Source organism: Neoarius graeffei, chromosome 22 (genome assembly GCF_027579695.1).
Source record: "Neoarius graeffei isolate fNeoGra1 chromosome 22, fNeoGra1.pri, whole genome shotgun sequence".
In the NCBI taxonomy this organism is placed as follows: domain Eukaryota; kingdom Metazoa; phylum Chordata; class Actinopteri; order Siluriformes; family Ariidae; genus Neoarius; species Neoarius graeffei.
The window spans coordinates 51,782,501-51,804,078 of NC_083590.1; the positions used below are offsets into that span (position 1 = coordinate 51,782,501).

Here is a 21,578-nt window from a genome sequence, read left to right on the forward strand (position 1 = left end):
CCCTCGATGTTGCAATCCTCTGCCCCAACCACCGGCAGGCATTCCGGAGCTGTTGGCCATACGCGAATGGCTGACCGACTTCGTCCAGTATCAGCATGCAGATGCACTGGCGATACTACTCGGGGTCATGGCCAACGCGTTGCAGGATAGCATGTTTCAGGTCACCATACACCAACCTGTTGTCTGCAGGCAACTGCTGGGCCACAAGCTGGGCTTCCCCAGTTAGGAGCAGCAATAGGCGAGCTGCTTGCTGCTCATCCGGCCACCCCCACGCCTAGGCGGCTTGCTCAAAGAGCACCAGGAAGGCCTCTGGGTCATCACATTGTCACATTTTAGCTAGGGTGCCTTGGGGGTAGCACGTGGCCGCTGTGGCTAGAGCGGCTGTTGGCGGTATGAGACGCAGGATTGCCTGGCAGTCCTGCTGTGCCTGCAGCAAAATCTCAAAGTACTGGTCCTGCTCATGGTGCATGGTGACCAGCATCTGGTGCTGGTTCTGTTGGGTGGCACCAAGGGCATGGATGAGCTTCTTGAATGGTGAGGACTACATACCAGCATTTGTTCCTCATGTCCGGGTTTTAGCACCAGTGTGACAATTTTTATGCTAGGGTAAATGATGAACTGGGAGGTAGGATTCACCATGCAGATGTGTTCTTATATTTAATGCTATTTTCCTTTTTCCATGATTTTGCTTCTACCTCGTAGGAACACAACGCACACATGGAGTAACACAGCTCTCTCTCTGGTTACCAGTCATCTGAAAGACACACAGAGACACATTAACAGACAGTCAGTACTCTGACACTCATCACATGTTACCTGCTGGTTCAATGTGACTCCTTGCCATTCACAGCCGATGCTCAACCACGCCCCTGCTGCCACAGTCATATAATAAAATACCTCACTAATTAGCTAGCATTATGCTAGCATTGCTTTGTAGGCGACCCAAATAAACAAAAATCTCGGCACATATGGAAATAATGTTTTGTGTTTTTTGGTAGTTGACACCTGTGGTCTTCTTTCCTATGAAAGAGGACCAAAACAATTCAGTTAAAACAATTTCACTAGTTCTTACCAGCAGTGAATAGCATGGTTATAAGTGAGGTTATACACAGAATAATTATTGCTAACCAGACTGTCCTGTACTGAAGTTACCGGTACATGTTGCTTATTGAGTGACAATTTCTCCTGTGTTTTTGCACGTTATTAACCATTAGAGAAAATGAGCCATTAGCCCTTTAGTTAAAGGTGACAACCATTTCAGAAACCAAGTTTACCAAAACCAAAATAAACATCTTCCCTTGACAGGTGATGATTTATTGGATTTGGTCAGTAATAACCAATAGATATCTCTCTCTCTCTCTCTCTCTCTCTCTTGCTTTCAGACCTATGAGCAAAGGAAAATCGTGGAGTTCACCTGTCATACAGCTTTCTTTGTGAGCATTGTGGTGGTGCAGTGGGCTGATGTCATAATCTGCAAGACCCGTCGCAACTCTGTGTTCCAGCAGGGCATGAAGTCAGTGCCCCCTCTCCTCCTTCCCTTTCACTGTCTTTTTATCTTTCCTTCACTCTCTCCTTGTTTCATCTCATGTTGGTGTCAGTTGTTTTGCCTGCAGCTGTAGGTCATCAAATGCATGAAAGTCTCAGATTTAGATTTCTTTTTACAAGATAAATTCAGCACGTGTTTCTACGGGTTTAACTTTAATAATATAAAGTTATTATGTTGGAATTTCTATGACATCTCTGACACAGGTTAGAGCATCATGATTGCTAAAGCATGCTGGTTTTAGCTTGGTCTAGTCTGGTCCTTAATTAGCTGACTGATCAGTGTGATAATGTTCAGTACGGCTGACACTCTTGCATTCAGTAAAGCTGGTGTTGTTGGTTGCCATGTTTCCCGTTATGCATTTATACTGGTTAAGCTGGAAACCAACAGTAAAGCCTTTTTTCAGTAAGGCACTACACAACCCCTGATTTTACGCTGGCACATCAGAACATTTTAGTTCTACAGAATGTAACAGAGACTCATTTTCATTTCCTGTAATGGACTAAAGCAATAAATGATAAAGAAGGCAATGAAGTAAATGGAGGTAATTTGCATGATTTCAGCCTAATTCTACCACACCCCTTTATTCTCCTACATAGGTGACATCAATAAATACATCTGCTCATGTACTTTCACTAAAATAAGAACTGCATTTTCATTTTTCAACACATTTCACAATAGCTTATGAGATGTATATACAGTATTTCCCTCTCACTCTGCAGGAATAAGATTCTGATCTTTGGCCTTTTTGAGGAGACAGCTTTGGCGGCCTTCCTTTCTTATTGCCCAGGGATGGACGTGGCCCTGAGAATGTACCCACTAAAGTTAGTCTGACACACACACACACACACAAACACACACACACTTAATAAGGTCTTTCAGTGATTTCTGGAAACATTTACCCTGCACTGAAGCTGTGAATCACTATTTCCCTCTACTGGTAAAGATGGGTATTTCAAAATGGAGTCAAACGGGAACATCTCATCTCATTATCTCTAGCCGCTTTATCCTGTTCTACAGGGTCGCAGGCAAGCTGGAGCCTATCCCAGCTGACTACGGGCGAAAGGCGGGGTACACCCTGGACAAGTCTCCAGATCATCACAGGGCTGACACACAGACAACCATTCACATTCACACCTATGGTCAATTTAGAGTCACCAGTTAACCTAACCTGCATGTCTTTGGACTGTGGGGGAAACCGGAGCACCCAGAGGAAACCCACGCGGACACGGGGAGAACATGCAAACTCCGCACAGAAAGGCCCTCACCGGCCACGGGGCTTGAACCCAGACCTTCTTGCTATGAGGTGACAGTGCTAACCACTACACCACCGTGTCGCCACTTTGAGTGGTATGAGATATATTCCATTCCGCTAGCATGATATTGAATGAGTTGAAGACAAGTTCAGTATCATGCTAGCTGAATGGAATATATCTGTAATACCATGAAAAAAGCCAGCCAATATTATTATTGTACATACACATTCGATGTAACAATTATAGATTTTACAAAAAGTTAAGAACAGGGGGGTTCTTAACTCATACCTGTCAACCCTCCCGTTTTTCCCGGGAAATCCCTTATTTTGACTTATTTCCCACTGTCTTCCCGTTTTTTTATTTTCCCGAAAATATCCCATATTTTCACATTATATAAAAGTCGGTAGGTCCAGAATTCATGACGCGCCTCTGACAGGAGTTTACAGCAGGAAGTCGGGCCATGAATTCACGTCCCCGCCCTCTCCAGTACAGCAGGTGGTAGTCTAGTAATTACACATTGATTTTAATTGCATGTCTGTGAAGAAGACTGTCAGAACCATAGCACTAGTCTGACCCATAGATTTACATAGAAGACTAGATTCCTCACCGCGTATTCCAGAACGTCCGCACAGGGCGGCCATCTTACCACAGACAAGGGGTATGAACATAGACATCCTATGGGTATGAAGACTTACGCAAGCACAGCCCAGCACTCACATTATGATTTACAGGAAATCAAAGTACTGACTTTGATGACAAGCTGATGTGTGTGTCTGTTTTAATTGTAGATCTTTATATCAGTATGTTTAGTTTTATTTTAACTGCACATTGGAGCCTAGTCAAATGAAATTTCAATCTTCTGTGCTAACATATATTGACTTTGACATGATAATCAGCTTTGAATGTTCTTTTTGTAAATGTAAAGATATATTTTTATCCTTGGAAGTATAACCACATGTGATTAATTAAGTGCTTTTTTTTGTCACAAACTACCGTGAGTCGCTGTCACTGTTTTATACTATTACTTACTCGGGTAGTGCATTTGTTATTATGCTATGATGTGAGTTTACATTTGTTATTATGCGATGATGTGAGTTTACATTTGTTATTATGCTATGATGTGAGTGCATTAGGTTTTTGAGGTGGATGAAGTATTTCTGAAGTTTCAGAAGTGAGTAAGCTGTTTATTTAACTTTAGCTTCCCCTACGGCCCTATCACATGTAAAAATATTTTCACTAAAAATTGGAAATAAATTGTATGGTTATTTGTCCTAAGGCCGCAGTTATCCATAAGTATGCAGTGTTAGGCTTCTCACAGCATAGGAATTTCAGCATGCATCCTGTCTTACAGTCTGTAGTATACTGAAATATTTTCGCCAAGCTATGCGTATTTTTTTAAAACATAAAATGATTATTCATCATTAATATCATAAATACATACTTCCGTTTTGTTTTTTTTATATAACAAACCAAACTGTTTGAATATCGATTGAAATTTGAGGAAGTTACGGTCATCTGAAAAGTACATATCGCTACCAACACAATGTAATGGGTAAGCCAGCTGTCTGAGGTAAGATGGCCGCCATGTGCGGACATTCGACTTCGTTGACGGGCAACGGGGACGAGGCATCTAGTCTTCTACGTATATCTATGGTCTGACCAAGGTCACTGCTCGGAACTTCTCACAAAACTAAAAGATGATCGTAATTCTTTCCTCAGGGAGCGAGTTTCAGTAGACGGCGAGACTAGAGACATGAATAAAGAAAGGAGCGAGGCAAAACCCAAAAAGATGTATTGCCGCTACTTGCCCAAATGGCAGGACTAATTTAATTTTGTGAAGAAAAGTCAGTTCGATTACCGACTTTCTGAAATTTTCGGAAAGTTCGACTTTCCGAAATTTTCCCTTATTTTGAGTTAAAATCTGGGAAATATCCCTTTTTTTCAAACCTCAAAGTTGACAGGTATGTTAACTTATTGAATGCTGATTTTGATTGAATGTAATTCAATGTTCTCTCAATCCAATGTACATGGACAAAGTCAAAGTTCTAACAATAAAAACAGTACAAGTCCAAAAAGCATGAACAACAACCCAACTTATATACAAGCTATATACAGGCTGACAGTTCAAGTTCAAAGTTACTTTTGGTAGTAGTTAATTGTTACATTGCAGTTGTTCAAAAAAAAAAAGGGCTTTGCTGAGTGAAGTCCACAATTGAAGTCCTCTTGTAAAAGTCTCTGTCACTTTTCCTCACCTCCAAGTAGAACAAGTAGAGACAATATTTCCACTACTGCTCTCTTTTCCAGTTTCTCGATGTCCGTTGGTATGTTTTTCTATTGTAAATATGCATGAATAATATCCAGTGAAGTTTTGGTAGCCTTTCAGGTGTTCAGTGCATCTTTCTCTTTCAAAATTCTCTTTCAAAATATCTTCCGCTTTTAATCTTCTGCTTTTAATGAAGCAAACCTCATGGCCATGTTTGTGTACAAACTGTCACAGTCACTCGCTAGCACGGAAGTTTTACGTCTCCGACATCTCTTTTCCAGCTTTTCCATTTATTTAATGCGGAAGATTAAATGCGTGAAGAATATCCAGTGAAGTTTTGGTAGCCTTTTGGGTGTTCAACGCGTCTTTCTCTTTGAAAATTATCTCTAAATCTTCCACTTTTAATGAAGCAAACCTTGCAGCCATGTTTATATATAAATTGTCTCAGTCACTCGCTAGCGTGGAAGTTTGACATCTCCAACGTGTCTCTTTTCCAGTTTTTCAATGTCCATTGGTCAAGTCAAGTTTATTTCTATAGCACTTTTAAGAATAGACATTGTCACAAAGCAGCTTTACAGAATTTGAATGACTTTAAACATAAGCTAATTTTATCCCTAATCTATCCCCAATGAGCAAGCCTGTGGCAACGGTGGCAAGGAAAAACTCCCTCAGACGACATGAGGAAGAAACCTCAAGGGGAACTCATCCTCATTTAGGCGACAACAAACAACATGATTATAACATTAACAGTTTTAACATGAAGTCAGTTTTGTTGATGTTATAACTCTTCAATTGATGGAAACTTGAGTGCAAAACTGTTCATGACAACTGCAGTCCTAAAGTTAGCAAGTCACCTGTAGTCCTCAGCCATAAGAGCATTACTGTAAGTGTCTAGAGCATCTTCCAAGTGTGACTTTCGACTGTCCATATGGGGCCATCCTCCACAGGACCAATGTGATGAGACTCCGACCAGACATAGGGCATCAGGATGGATCAAGCAGGTCCAAGGAGCAGAAGAGGTCAGCATCTCGATATCAGGATTGACATGTAACTCAGAGGGACAAACAGGGGGGAGGAGGGGGGCGGACGAGAGAGAAAACACAGGTTGTTAGGTATGCCCAGTGTCACCTGAATAAGTAGAAACAGTATACATTTTGCGTTGAGTGCAAGCAGGGACTCCGGCAAAACTAACTATGACAGCATAACCAAAAGGGGAGAGCTAGACAGTAACACAGGCATGAGGACGCCCCGGGACATAAAGCAGCAGCCACTACACCGTCAACAAACTTGAGTGAGCAAACGAGTGGGGGACTGACAGCATCCATACATCCCAGAACCAAAACACTCTGTCTGAGGACCCTCCAGATCTACACCTTTACCTCATAAACACCATTAACAAAAGGCTTGACTAAACAGATGTATTTTCAGCCTAGACTTAAACACTGAGACTGTGTCTGATTTCCAAACACTACTTGGAAGGCTGTTCCATAACTGTGGGGCTTTGTAAGAAAAGGCTCTGCCCTCTGATGTAGCCTTCACGAGGTACATCAGGGGGCAGAGCCTTTTGGTATAGGTACATCACGATGGTACCTATACGAGGTACCAGCAGATAGCCTGCACCTTTTGATCTAAGTAGGCGTGGTGGGTCATAAAAGACCAGAAGTTCGCTCAGGTACTGTGGCGCGAGACCATTCAGTGCTTTAAAGGTCAATAGTAGTATTTTATAAACAATACGAAATTTGATTGAGAGCCAATGCAGTGTGGATATGACAGGTGTGATGGGATCATATTTTCTAGTTCTAGTAAGGACTCTTGCTGCTGCATTTTGAACTAACTGGAGCTTGTTTATGCACTTATTGGAACATCCAGACAGTAAGTCATTACCGTAATCCAACCTGGAGGTAACAAAAGCATGAACTAGTTTTTCTGCATCATGTAGTGACATTAAATTTCTTATCTTAGCAATATTTCTGAGATGAAAGAAAGCTATCCAGGTAATGTTAATGATACGAGTTTCAAATGAAAGACTGGGGTCAATAATCACTCCGAGGTCTTTTACTGCTGCACTTGAAAAAACAGAAAGGCCATCCGGAGTTACTATGTAATCAGAAAACCTACTTCTAGCTGCATGTGGTCCTAGTACAAGTACTTCAGCCTTGTCAGAGTTAAACAGAAGGAAGTTAATAAGCATCCAGTGTCTAATGTCCTTCACACATTCCTCAATTCTATTAAGCTGGTGTCTCTCATCAGGTTTTGCAGAAACATACAACTGTGTGTCATCAGTATAACAGTGGAAACTAATACCATGCTTACAAATAATCTATCACCCAGAGGTAACGTATATTAAGAAAAAAAGCAGTGGACCCAAGACAGAACCTTGTGGAACACCAAACTTTACCTCAGTATTTCTAGAAAAATCACCATTTACCTCAACATACTGATAGTGATCAATTAAATAAGACCTGAGCCAGGAGAGGGCCATTCCTTTAACTCCCACAACATTTTCTAGTCTATCCAGAAGAATGGAATGATCAATGGTATCAAATGCTGCACTAAGGTCAAGCAACACAAGCAGCGAGACACAGTCCTGACAGATGCCAACAGTAGGTCATTTACTACTTTAACCAGTGCTGTCTCAGTGCTATGATGAGGTCTAAATCCTGACTGATACATTTCATGGATGTTATTCCAATGTAATTATGAGCATACAGTGGTATGCAAAAGTTTGAGCACCCCAGTCAAAATTGCTGTTACTGTGAACAGTTAAGCAAGTTGAAGATGAAATGATCTCCAAAAGGCATAAAGTCAAAGATGACTCATTCCCTTTATATTTTAAGCAAAAACAATTTATTTTCATCTTTTACATTTTCAAAATGACAAAAAAGGAAAAGGGCCTGAAGCAAAAGTTTGGGCAGCCTGCATGGTTAGTACCTAGTAACACCCCCTTTGGCAAGAATCACAGCTTGTAAACACTTTTTGTAGCCAGCTAATAATCTTTCAGTTTTTACCTGAGGGATTTTCACACATTCGTCCTTGCAAAAGGCTTCCAGTTCTCCAAGTTTCCTGGGCTGTCTTGCATGCACTGCTCTTTTGAGATCTATTCACAGATTTTCAATGATGTTTAGGTCAGGGGACTGTGAGGGCCATGGCAGAACCTTCAGCTTGTGCCTCTTGAGGTATTCCATTGTAGATTTTGAGGTGTGTATTGGATCATCGTCTTATTGTAGGACCCATCTCTTTTTAACTTCAACGTTTTTACAGATGGTGTGATGTTTGCTTCCAGAATTTGCTGGTATTTATTCAAATCCATGCTTCCCTCAACCAATGAAATGTGCCCTGTGCCACTGGCTGCAACACAACCCCAAAGCATGATTGATCCACACCCATGCTTCAGAGTTGGAGAGGTGTTCTTTTCCTGGAATTTGGCACCCGTTTTTCTCCAAACATACCTTTGCACATTGTGGCCAAAAAGTTATATTTTGATTTCATCAGTCCACAGGACTTGTTTCCAAAATGCATCAGGCTTATTTAGATGTTCATTTGCAAACTTCAGACGCTGAATTTTGTGGCTAGGATGCAGGAAAGGTTTTCTTCTGATGACTCTCCCATGAAGGTCATATTTGTTCAGGTGTCGCTGCATAGTAGAACAGTGCACCACCACTTCAGGGTCTGCTAAATCTTTCTGAATGTCTTTTGCAGTCAAACAGGGGGTTTTATTTGCCTTTCTAGCAATCCAACAAGCAGTTCTTTCAGAAAGTTTTCTTCATCTTCCAGACCTCACCTTGATCTCCACTGTTTCTGTTAACTGCCATTTTTTAATAACCTTACAATCTGAGGAAACAGCTACCTGAAAACACTTTGCTACATTCTTGTAGCCTTCTGCTTTGTGAGTATCAATTATTTTATTATTCAGAATGCGAGGGAGTTGCTTAGAGGAGCCCATGGCTGTTGATTTTAGGGACAAGTTTGAGGAGTCAGATAATTTATACAGCTTTGAAATCTTTCCTAACGAAGAATTTGAACAAGCCACAGCTCAATAAGCTAATTAAGTTCTGGAACCTTGGTAAAAGTTACCTGAGAACTCAAATGTATTGGGGTGCCCAAACTTTCGCATGGTGTTCCTTTTCTTTTTTCACTCTCCAATTGTACAAAACAAAAATAATACACCAGTCTTGCAGAAAATGCTGAAAAGAAATGTCATCTTTATCTTTATGCCTTTTGGTAATCAGTTCATCTTCTGCTCACTTAACTATTTACAGTAACAGACATTTTCAGTAAGGGTGCCCAAACTTTTGCATGCCACTGTAATTGCTGTGCGGCAGCTTTTTTAAGGATCTTGGAGATAAAGGAGAGGTTTGATATTGGCCGATAATTGGACAGCTGACAGGGATCAAGGTCAGGTTTTTTAATCAGGGGTTTGTTAACTGCTAGTTTAAAGAATTTGGGTACATAGCTGATCCTAAGAGAAGAATTTATTACTTTTAGAAGCGGCCCAATTATTTCAGGTATTGTCTGTTTGAATAGACGTGTAGGTAAGGGATCTAGTACACAAGTTGAGGATTTTGATGCAGAGATTAATGAAAGTACAGTGGTACCTCAGGTTACGAACTTAATTCGTTCTTTGACTCCGTTCGTGAACCAAATTAATTTTTCCCATTGAAATTAATGTAAATCCAATTAATCCGTTCACCGGCCCCAGAAACATAGTTTGTTTTTAACTTTTTATGGGTTTATGTGTGGAAAAAATACAGAAAGGAATTAAAGAGAACCTTAATTGTAGAAAAATACAGTAATACTAAAATAAAACATAATTGTACAGTACACTTTACTTTTGTGGTTGATAGTTGCTGGCACACGTGGATGGAGGAGGAAGACTATTTTCTTCTTCATTTCAACAATAGTACGTTTAGGCTTCTTAACAGTACTAACACTTTTCACTTTCTTGGGGGCCATAATGAGGGTTAATTTAATGCAAAAAGCAAAAAAGAAATCGTATGAACACAACGCAATGACGAACAATGTTCACAGCGCGCCACCTTGAGTACAACTGATGCTGCCACACGCCTCACGTGGTGCGGAAGCCTGCCAGTTTGTGCGTTTGTGCATCGAAGGATCGTTCGCGAATCGAAGCAAAATTTGTTCGGAAATGGTGTTCATAGCCCGATTTGTTCGTGAATAGGGATGTTCATGAACTGAGGTTTGACTGTACCGTAATTCAGTTTCTCTAAGGGGAATAAAACCTTCTAATTGCTGATTTGAAGCAGTTATATTGTTAACTACAGGATCACTTACATTGTCTGACCTTAAATTAGTAGTTTGAATTTTTTGTCGGATATTTTCAATTTTGTCGTTAAAAAAAATTCATGAAGTCGTTGCTACTACATACTGCAGGTGTGCATGTGTCTATAGTGGACTTATTTCTGGTTAATTTTGCTACAGTATTAAATAGGAATCTAGGATTATTTTTGTTATCTTCTATTAGGGAGGAGAGATATGTTGATCTAGCAGCACTTAGAGCTCTTCTATACTTCAGGAAGCTCTCCTTCCAAGCTAATTTGAACACTACCAATTTTGTTTGACGCCATTTATGTTCCAATTTTCGAATGGTCTGTTTTAAAGTGCGAGTGTCATCGTTATACCAGGGTGCTAATTTTTTCTCTCTGATCATTTTTCTTTTAAGAGGAGCTACATTATCTAAAGTATAGCGGAACGTTGACTCTAAGCATTCAGTTGCCTGATCAAGTTCTGCAGGGGCTGACAGTGACCCAATCAAAGTTGATAACTCTGGGAGATCATTTATAAAGCTCTGTGCAGTAGTTGACATGAATGTACATTTAATACAGTAGCGTGATGAGGTGCATATATTATTACTCAGACATATTTTGAATGAGATGAGATAATGATCTGAGAACTTCAGACTGTGGAAGTGTGACTATATTTTCTATGTTTAACCTGAATGTTAGTATTAGATTGAGAGTGTGACCACCATTATGGGTCAGTCCTATGACACTCTGATTAACCCCTACTGAATCTAAAATGGACACAAACACTGTTTTCAAAGGGTCTTCTGGGTTATCAAAGTGAATATTAAAATCTCTGACAACTTGTCTAAGGAAATAACCAGGTCTGAGATGAAATCTGCAAATTCAGAAAGAAACCCAGAATATGGCCCTGGGGGCCTGTAAATAATACGTAACGGAATTAACTGGGTAGACTTATTTTTCGAAGCTGCATACATTTATATTAGTATGAAGAACTTCAAATGTATTAAATTTATCACCAGGTTTGTGCGTTACACCTAGATAATCATTATAAATAACCGCAATGCCTCCTCCTCTGCCAGTTAGATGAGGGTGGTGTATATAACTGTATCCGGGAGGACTAGCTTCATTTAATGCTATATATTCATTTGGCTTAATCCATGTATCAGTCAAACACAGTACATTAAACTCCTGATCAGTAATAAGTTAATTAACCATTAGTGCTTTAGATGTAAGAGATCTAATATTTAATAGCCCCACCTTTAGATCAAAGGTGCTGGCAGTGGCTGTACAGTTAGTATGATCTAATTTTATGTTGATTAGGTTACTGGAACAAATTCTCTGAGTATTTTTACTTTTTTGTTTAGATCGGGGAACAGACACAGTCTCAATGTAGTGGACCCTGAGTGACAACTCTGTGCAACTAGCAGACAGTCGGTTTAGCCTATTTGTCTGCTCCCTGCCCTTGGCTCTGGATTGTCAGAAGTTAACTAGACCTGTTCTGAGACTATGACCTATGCTGCAAGAAATGAGAGCAGCACCTTCCCGAGTGGGATGGATACCGTCCCACCCTAACAGGCCAGCAGTGCCCTCAAAATTAGCCCAATTATCTATAAAGCCCACACTGTTTTCAGAGCGCCACCTGGACAACCAGCAGTTCGGCGACCATAACCTGCTGTAAGCTATATTGCCACACCACATTGGGATGGGGCCAGAGCATGCTACAGCATTGAATATCGCCTTTGCTAATTTAAACACCTCTACAAAGTTACTCTTTGTAACCTCAGACTGATGAAGGCATACATCATTAGCTCCTACATGGATAACTACTGTATCTTTGAGAACCTGTGCTTGCCGAGGACCCTAAGATTACCTGCTATGTCTGGCACCCTGGCTCCTGGTATACACCTGACTAAAGCTGCTGGTGCCCCTAAAGGCCTAGCTGATTTCACGTGCTGTATTATAGAGTCCCTTATAACCAGAGCTCTTTCAGGTTTCTCAGCGGGTGCATCACTAAGGAGAGCAAACCTGTTCGACATGTGAAGCGGAGAGGAGTCCTCCCGTGAGTGAGCCTCAGCGGTAGCTTTGGCTCTACGTTAATGCCGCCAAGTTGTCACCCATTCACCCCGCTGTAAGGGCTCTAATGCCGGAGTTGGGGGATTACTAACTCCCCCTAGGGCATCCAGACTTTCCCCTGCAGAAACTACACTGTTCTCATGCTCACTAGCCTTCTCTAAAGCCTGGATACATACTTTTAAAACTGCAATCTTCTCCGTCAGGGAGCTAACTAATCTGCACTTATCACAAATAAAGCTGTCACTAGCGATGGAGGAAGAATAACTAAACATCCTGCACTCAGCACACTGAACAAGCTGAAGGTGTGCCATGATGAAAGGATTCACGTACCTTAATCGAGGATCTGTTGATATTAAAGCAGATCTGATGTGGATGGCCTCCGCTTGTGGTCTTTACACAGGAGGAGAAAAAAAAGAAAGCTTCCAGTCTTGGCGTTCTTCTGAGAAGAAAAAACGTGGAAAAAGGAAAGCGAAAGTACAATAAAAAATGAAAAGGATACTGGAAAATTATTTGTACAGAAAATAAAAAAAAACATTGATGTGTTTTTCTCTTGTAAATATGCATGAAGAATATATAATGAGGTTTTGGTGGCCTTTCAGGTGTTCAGCACGTCTTTAGTTTCAGTTTTCAGTTTATTTAGTGCTTAAACCTAGCACTGGATCTTTTCTCCTTCCCGGGTGACAAAGAAATGATTGTGCGCATGCGTAGCAGAAAAGTTTAGTCATTGGATCTTCGCATGAGCTCTGATGTGTGACGTTGTGTTCTCTTGACAATGTGCAATATTATAACAATATTGCATGCTCATTCTCCATTGGGGAGAGTGGCGTAATACATGGAGGATAAGCGATATAACAATATTGCATGCCATCAATAAACCCCGCTAGAAGGGAATAGAATACGTATTTTTATTCCATGGAAAAAGTGGCCCGTATGTATCATCTCATCTCATTATCTCTAGCCACTTTATCCTTCTACAGGGTCGCAGGCAAGCTGGAGCCTATCCCAGCTGACTACGGGTGAAAGGCGGGGTACACCCTGGACAAGTCGCCAGGTCATCACAGGGCTGACACATAGACACAGACAACCATTCACACTCACATTCACACCTACGGTCAATTTAGAGTCACCAGTTAGCCTAACCTGCATGTCTTTGGACTGTGGGGGAAACCGGAGCACCCGGAGGAAACCCACGCGGACATGGGGAGAACATGCAAACTCCGCACAGAAAGGCCCTCGCCGGCCACGGGGCTCGAACCCGGGCCTTCTTGCTGTGAGGCGACAGCACTAACCACTACACCACCGTGCCGCCCCCCCATATGTATCAGAATTTATCTTATTTTATCTTATTGCATTATGCTGCAGATTCATGGTCATTCTCTTAAATTCTCTCTCTCTCTCTTTCTCTCTCTCTCATCCTCAGGCCCAGTTGGTGGTTCTGTGCATTTCCCTACAGCTTCCTCATCTTTGTTTATGATGAAATTCGAAAACTCATCTTGCGCAGAAACCCAGGAGGTATGTAACATTCTCACACACACACACACACACACACACACACACACACACACTGATGTGCACTTATATTACACATTTATTAACTTTTTTGTTCCCCCTCCCCTCTGTCTATGCTCTACAGGTTGGGTCGAGAAGGAGACCTACTATTAAGTCATCACCTTCATTTTTCTTTTCATCCTATTTGCCTGCACAGCATCTCTCTCTCTCTCCCTCTCTCTCCAGACCATAACAACACCCGGTCCTGTTACCTTCTTTGAAGAAATAAAATTTTAAAAAAAGTTCCCGATGCCAGTAAGATGTTAGACCCAACAGTGATAGAGGGAATGAGGCTGCACTTCTTTCTCTCTATTCACTTTTTTTTTTTGCTTTTCTACTGACCAGAACACTACAGCTGATTTTTTTTTATTTTTTGCCAGTATCTTCTCCATGCTGTTTCTTGATATCGTTCTACACTGTCAATGTTGTACTGAATACTAGTGACAATGATGATTCTTGTCGTAATTTAAGTCGTGACCAACGTAGGACACACATGTCCTGTGCGCACACTGCCATTTTTTTTCCTCTTCAGACACCCTGTTTGGCCTCCTTCACTCTCACTACTTTTCTCTTCTCCCTCCCTGCATCCTTCTTGTTTCCCTCTGCTGAAATACAAGTTGAATGAAGCAACAGATACTGCGTTTCAGTCATCGAAGTAATTAACAGCACCGTCTCTGGTCTGTTTCTCTTCTTCAACTCTCCATAACTCTCCCCTACCATGCTCTCTCTCTCTGTCTGTTACTGTGTTTTTTGGTATGTTTATGTTCACTGTGGCTCTGAGTTAGAGGTCTGTGTGGGACAGAATTTTCAGTCCCGCCCGCTCCCGCAAAGAATTATGATTTTCAGTCCCGCTCCCGCCCGCGCCTGCCATATTTTGTCCCGCTCCTGCCCGCAAATCCTGCATGATGCAGACGTTTGCGTTATTTCTCACGAAAGTTCTTGTCATTGGCTTGGGGAATTAAACATGCTGAGCTTAGCTGAGCTCTCCACTGACCGATCCTTCACCTAGCGCACGTAGCGAGGGTGCGCGTTGCCAGGCGGCATGCGCAGCTGAGGCTTTACAGAGATACCCATTGTGAGCTTCACTAGAGGAGCTCTGCTCTTCTGCCATGATCGGAGATCTCAAACACGGAAGAGTGGAAAGGAATCGGAAACGTACGCAAGATTAGACCACATCCGTAAATTTAGGCATCTTAAAATGTTTTTATTAATGCCAAATAAAATATCCAGCACAAATTATATATGATAGACATTAAATTAACAATTTATAAATTTTATTTTAAACACGTTTTCAGTTAGCGGGACTGCAGCTTATCACCTCTCCCGCCCGCTTTCAAAATTTGTCCCGCGCCGCACTGCTTTGCATCGGGTCCCGCGGGTCCTGCGGGACTCCCGCGGGAGTGCAGGGCTCTACTCTGAGTGCTGTCAATTTATTTTTTCCCCCCTTCCTACCTGACAAGCACACTGCCACCCTCTGGATACCATCCATACTACTACCCCCATGTCCTGCACTGTCCTAACATTCCTCACTCTCTGTCTATATGTCTGTCTGTGAATAACCCTGCACCTTTCCCTCTCTCCTTTCAAGAACTGAACAAAATACAGTCTCTGTGTGTTTTAGGAATCCAGTTTCATTCTATAAATCAGTGGAGAAAATAGATGAAAAAATTAAATAAGGCTATGTACCTTACCTGCAAAAAAGCAGCAAGAATATTAAATAAAAAAGAAGAACCTCTCTTTTTTCAGTTTGGTGTTGATTTGTGTGTGACCTTGATGACTTGCTAAGTTATAGATATAAGCATTCAGTGGTCTGTGTAATTCATACATTGCTCTTATCTTTTTATTGTTGACACGTGTAAATTAGGACCGGGACAACATGATGATAATGATAAATATGGTATGACAATTGTAGAATTCAATATCATAGTGTTCTTAATGTCAAGATGTGTGCTTTCTGCTGCAGATGATGTTTTCCTCTACAACTGAAAAGAGCATTAAAATATGACATTACATCAGAAAGTTGGGAAATTTGCTAGAATGTTTACTTGAAATTAAAAAAAAAATTCACAAACTTTTGATGTTCACCTGGCATGTTTGTTCTTTAAAAGGGAGATTATCCTCTATACACCTCCATATATGTCAACTTTATTAGGAACACCTATACTTATCCAATCAGCTAATCATGTGGGAGCAGCATAATGTACAGTATAAAATCATACAGATACAGGACAAGAATTTCAGTTAATGTTCACATCAAAGATCAGAATGAAGAAAAAGTGTGAGCTCTGTGAATTTAACCATGGCATGGATGATGGTACAAGATGGGCTGGTTTGAGTGTTTCGGAGTTGTTTGGGCTCAAGAGTCTGTAATATGATTCAGAGTCCTGCAGTGCCAGACATCTTCAGCTGCAGGATTAAGACTGTCCATGTGTGGTGAAGAGCCACACTTGCCCAAGGTGACTCTGCTACACTGACTTGACTAAGACTGTCCTATCAGTAACTAAATACTGTGGATCTAGGGGAGCACACACCCCATAAATAAAGCCAGGCTTGCCCATGATGGGGAAGGATTACTTTTGCTGACAGCAATTTGCAACCAGATATGCTTATGTGTCATGTGTTGGGATACAAATCAGTGCAGTTAATAAGTATCAGCCTAAAAAGGAATACTCTTTAGCACTCAAGTGGTGACGGCATTAACAATAGATGGCTCACTGGGTGCAGGGGACTGCACCAGAGTCATCCGCCAATTGAAAAGTAGATATGTTAACGACATGCAGCACTAGGGTTCAAGCCCCTAATATCAACACCGCTGCTGACTGCAAAGCCTCAGTTTATGACGCTGTTACTCTAAACCTTCCCTGGGGAAGAGGGGTGGAAGCTGATCACTGGTGGTCCTTGCAGCAGCCCTGTGAAAAATAAAAAAAAAAATTGATACTGCTTGCATTGCTTCTCATAGGAAAAGACCCTTTACATCAGTACTCATCATGTCAGGACCATTAGAGAGCAGCACATGAGGTTGAGCTAGTGAAAACCTTCATTAGGAGTGGCATAGGGATACTGGGAGTTCAGTATTCATTCAATGGCAACCCTCATCTCACAGTTATACTGATGTACAGCCCTACTGAGGCTGCGACTGATGAGGACGCTGAAGACTTCCACTGCAACTTATGACAGGCTATCGCCAATGTCCCAGCTCACCATTTGCTTCTTGTCTTTGGGGACTTAAATGCAAGACTCGGCAAAACAAGTGAAGATGACCCAGGCTGGTACTTCCATCAGAGGACTAACAGGAATGGAGAGTTGTTTTAACTTGAAGTTAGTACCCGGGCTGACTTAAAATTTTGAGTTCCTCGAAATTAATATAGTAAGTTAACACAATGAGGTGAACAATTTAACTTACTGTATGAATTTCAATGCACTCAAAATTTTAAGGCAGCCCGGGTACTAACTTTTTTTAAGTTAATACAACAAATCATTTTTTACAGTGTACTGGAGGGAAACTTGGAGGCCACGAACCATCGGTTCCAGAAGAAGTCAGGGAAACTGTGGACATTTCTGTATGACGAAATGAACATCAAGAGTCAGATAGACTACATCCTTTTCAGGAAGAAATGGAGCAATTCAGTGAAGAACACAGAAGCCTATAACTATTTTAGTTCAATCAGCTCAAACCATAGGGTAGTTGTAAGTAGGATACAAGTTAGCCTACAGAAGACGAGGAACCCTCCCAAGCACACTTGCTATGACTCCACCCCTCTCAAGGCAGGCAAAGACCTTCAGAAGAGGTACTCAGTAGAAGTACATAAGTTTTCTTGTCTTACAATGAATGTTCACCTGGCAGAGAACAGTGATGAGTGAGCCACCAACCACTATGAGAAGCTTGTAGCTGCAGTTGAACATACAAACAAGACTACTAAAATCAAGACCAAAGAGGAAGTGGGATGACCCTGCATGTGATCATAGAGTTGCCTCATGCAGGACCAACCTTGTGAATGCTAAGGGCACATACCACTTATGTCCCAGTGAATGTTGCTGAGAAGGAAGAACTGAAGGCAGCCTACAAGCAAGTTGAGGAGGAGCTCATGAAAGAAAAGATCAGAGTGGTGGAAATGGTGGCTGACAGGTGCAAGAATAAAGAGAGTTGGAACCTAGTAAATCAGATAACAGGAAAAAAAGAAAGCTAACTGTGGAATGTTGGAAGGTGATGGACCAAAGGAGACAGTGCTCAATTGGCAAAAACACTTCACCAAGCTTCTCGGGCAGCCCCCAAATATCAGTGACAAAGACATTGTCATCAGCAATAGACATGGTCCACTAGACATCAGCACAGACCCCTTTACTAGGGAGGAACTCACCACAGCTGAAAAGCTGATTACAGAAGGGAAAGCATATGGAGATGACAACATTGCACCTGAGGTCTGAAAATGAATTGACATAGATGAGATTGTTCCAGACTTCTGCAATAGGGCTTTACTGGTAGGCAAGATACCCAGTCAGTGGAAGCATATGAACGTAGTTTGTTATATATAATATAAAATGTGTGATTATACAACCCTGATTCCAAAAACGTTGGGACAAAGTACAAATTGTAAATAAAAATGGAATGCAATTATGTGGAAGTTTCAAAATTCCATATTTTATTCAGAATAGAACATAGATGACGTCAAATGTTTAAACTGAGAAAATGTATCATTTAAAGACAAAAATTAGGTGATTTTAAATTTCATGACAACAACACATCTCAAAAAAGTTGGGACAAGGCCATGTTTACCACTGTGAGACATCCCCTTTTCTCTTTACAACGGTCTGTAAACGTCTGGGGACTGAGGAGACAAGTTGCTCAAGTTTAGGGATAGGAATGTTAACCCATTCTTGTCTAATGTAGGATTCTAGTTGTTCAACTGTCTTAGGTCTTTTTTTGTCATATCTTCCGTTTTATGATGCGCCAAATGTTTTCTGTGGGTGAAAGATCTGGACTGCAGGCTGGCCAGTTCAGTATCCGGACCCTTCTTCTACGCAGACATGATGCTGTAATTGATACAGTATGTGGTTTGGCATTGTCATGTTGTCTTTCCCTGAAAGAGACGTCGTCTGGATGGGAGCATATGTTGCTCTAGAACCTGGATATACCTTTCAGCATTGATGGTGTCTTTCCAGATGTGTAAGCTGCTGATGCCACATGCACTAATGCAACCCCATACCATCAGAGATGCAGGCTTCTGAACTGAGCGCTGATAACAACTTGGGTCGTCCTTCTCCTCTTTAGTCCGAATGACACGGCGTCCCTGATTTCCATAAAGAACTTCAAATTTTGATTCGTCTGACCACAGAACAGTTTTCCACTTTGCCACAGTCCATTTTAAATGAGCCTTGGCCCAGAGAAGACGTCTGCGCTTCTGGATCATGTTTAGATGCGGCTTCTTCTTTGAACTATAGAGTTTTAGCTGGCAACGGCGGATGGCACGGTGAATTGTGTTCACAGATAATGTTCTCTGGAAATATTCCTGAGCCCATTTTGTAATTTCCAATACAGAAGCATGCCTGTATGTGATGCAGTGCCGTCTAAGGGCCCGAAGATCACGGGCACCCAGTATGGTTTTCCGGCCTTGACCCTTACGCACAGAGATTCTTCCAGATTCTCTGAATCTTTTGATGATATTATGCACTGTAGATGATGATATGTTCAAACTCTTTGCAATTTTACACTGTCAAATTCCTTTCTGATATTGCTCCACTATTTGTCGGCGCAGAATTAGGGGGAATTAGTGATCCTCTTCCCATCTTTAAATCTGAGAGCCACTGCCACTCCAAGATGCTCTTTTTATACCCAGTCATGTTAATGACCTATTGCCAGTTGACCTAATGAGTTGCAATTTGGTCCTCCAGCTGTCCCTTTTTTGTACCTTTAACTTTTCCAGCCTCTTATTGCCCCTGTCCCAACTTTTTTGAGATGTGTTGCTGTCATGAAATTTCAAATGAGCCAATATTTGGCATGAAATTTAAAAATGTCTCACTTTCGACATTTGATATGTTGTCTATGTTCTATTGTGAATACAATATCAGTTTTTGAGATTTGTAAATTATTGCATTCCGTTTTTATTTACAATTTGTACTTTGTCCCAACTTTTTTGGAATCGGGGTTGTAAATATACAACTAAATGCGGTATATAAATAAATATTAACATTGTCCCTGTCCCCAAAAAGGGCCACCTGACGGAGACAGACAACTACAGGGACATAGCACTAACATCCATAATCAGCAAATCACTGAACTGGATGATCTTGAACAGAATCAAACCTGAGGTGGGTAACTTGACTTGAGTTAAGATCCTCAGAATAAACCAGAATGGGTTCAGTTCTGGAAGGTCGACAACATTATACATCCTGGCACTAAGAAGGATTTTGGAGGGTGCCAGAAACAGGAACCTTTCAGCTGTTCTGATAATTATCAACTTAAAGAAGGACTTCGATGATATTCACAGTGTCTTGCAAAAGTATTCATCTCCCTTTGTGTTTATCCTGTTTTGTTGCATTACAAGCTGGAATTAAAATGCATTTTTTTGGGGGGGGGGGGGATTTAGCACCCTTTGATTTACATAACATGCCTACCACTTTAAAAGTGCAAATTGTTGTTTTATTGTGACACAAGCAATAATTAAGATGAAAAAATAGAAATCTGAAGTGTGCATAGGTATTCACCCCCTTTTGTATGAAACCCCAAAATAAGAGCTTGTCCAACCAATTCACTTCATAAGTAATAATCAACATAATTAGTTGATTAAGATCCACCTGTGTGCAATCAAAGTGTCACATGATCTGTCACATGATGTCTGTATAAATCAGTCTGTTCTGGAAGGACACTGACTCTGCAACACTACTAAGCAAGCAACATGAAAACCAAGGAGCACTCCAAACATGTCAGAGACAAAGTTGTGAAGAAGTACACATCAGAGTTGGGTTATACAAAAATATCCCAAACTTTGAATATCCCAGGGAGCACCATTAAATCCATTATAGCAAAATGGAAAGAATATGTCACGATTACAGACCTGACAAGAGAAGGCAACCTACCAAAACTCACAGACCAGACAAGGAGGGCATTAATCAGAAACGCAACAAAGACACCAAAGATAACACTGAATGAGCTGCAAAGATCCGCAGTGCAAATGGGAGGATCTGTCCATAGGACCAATTTAAGCCGTACACTCCACAGAGTGGGGCTTTATGGAAGAGTGGCCAGAAAAAAGCCATTGCTTAAGAAAACACATTTGGAATTTGCCCAACAGCATGAGGCAGACTCCCCAAACACATGGAAGAAGAGTCTCTGGTCAAAGAAGACTAAAATTGATATTTTTGGCCATCATGGGAAATGCCATGTGTGGCATAAACCCAATATCTTGAGAACACCATTCCTACAGTGAAGCATGGTAGTGTCAGCATCATGCTGTAGGGATGTGTAGGTGGTTCTACAAAGTATTGACTTTTGGGGGGATGAATACCTATGCACACTCCAGATTTCTATTTGTTCATCTTAATTATTGTTTGTGTCACATTTTCACTTTTAAATTTGTAGGCATGTTGTGTAAATCAAATGGTGCTAACCTCTCAAAAATCCTTTCTAATTCCAG

General features: G+C 41.2%; 1 protein-coding gene across 1 annotated transcript in view; it reads left to right on the forward strand.

Moving 5' to 3' along the window:
- The window catches only part of LOC132870328 (sodium/potassium-transporting ATPase subunit alpha-3-like), a 127,262-nt gene extending 112,495 nt beyond the window's left edge, over positions 1 to 14,767 (forward strand). The window contains exons 17-20 of the mRNA XM_060903960.1: positions 1,383 to 1,513; positions 2,266 to 2,367; positions 13,820 to 13,911; positions 14,033 to 14,767. Coding sequence (XP_060759943.1) covers positions 1,383 to 1,513; positions 2,266 to 2,367; positions 13,820 to 13,911; positions 14,033 to 14,061 — 354 coding nt within the window. The 3' untranslated portion in view covers positions 14,062 to 14,767. The remainder of the gene's footprint in view (positions 1 to 1,382; positions 1,514 to 2,265; positions 2,368 to 13,819; positions 13,912 to 14,032) is intronic.
- Positions 14,768 to 21,578: the final 6,811 nt, after the last annotated feature.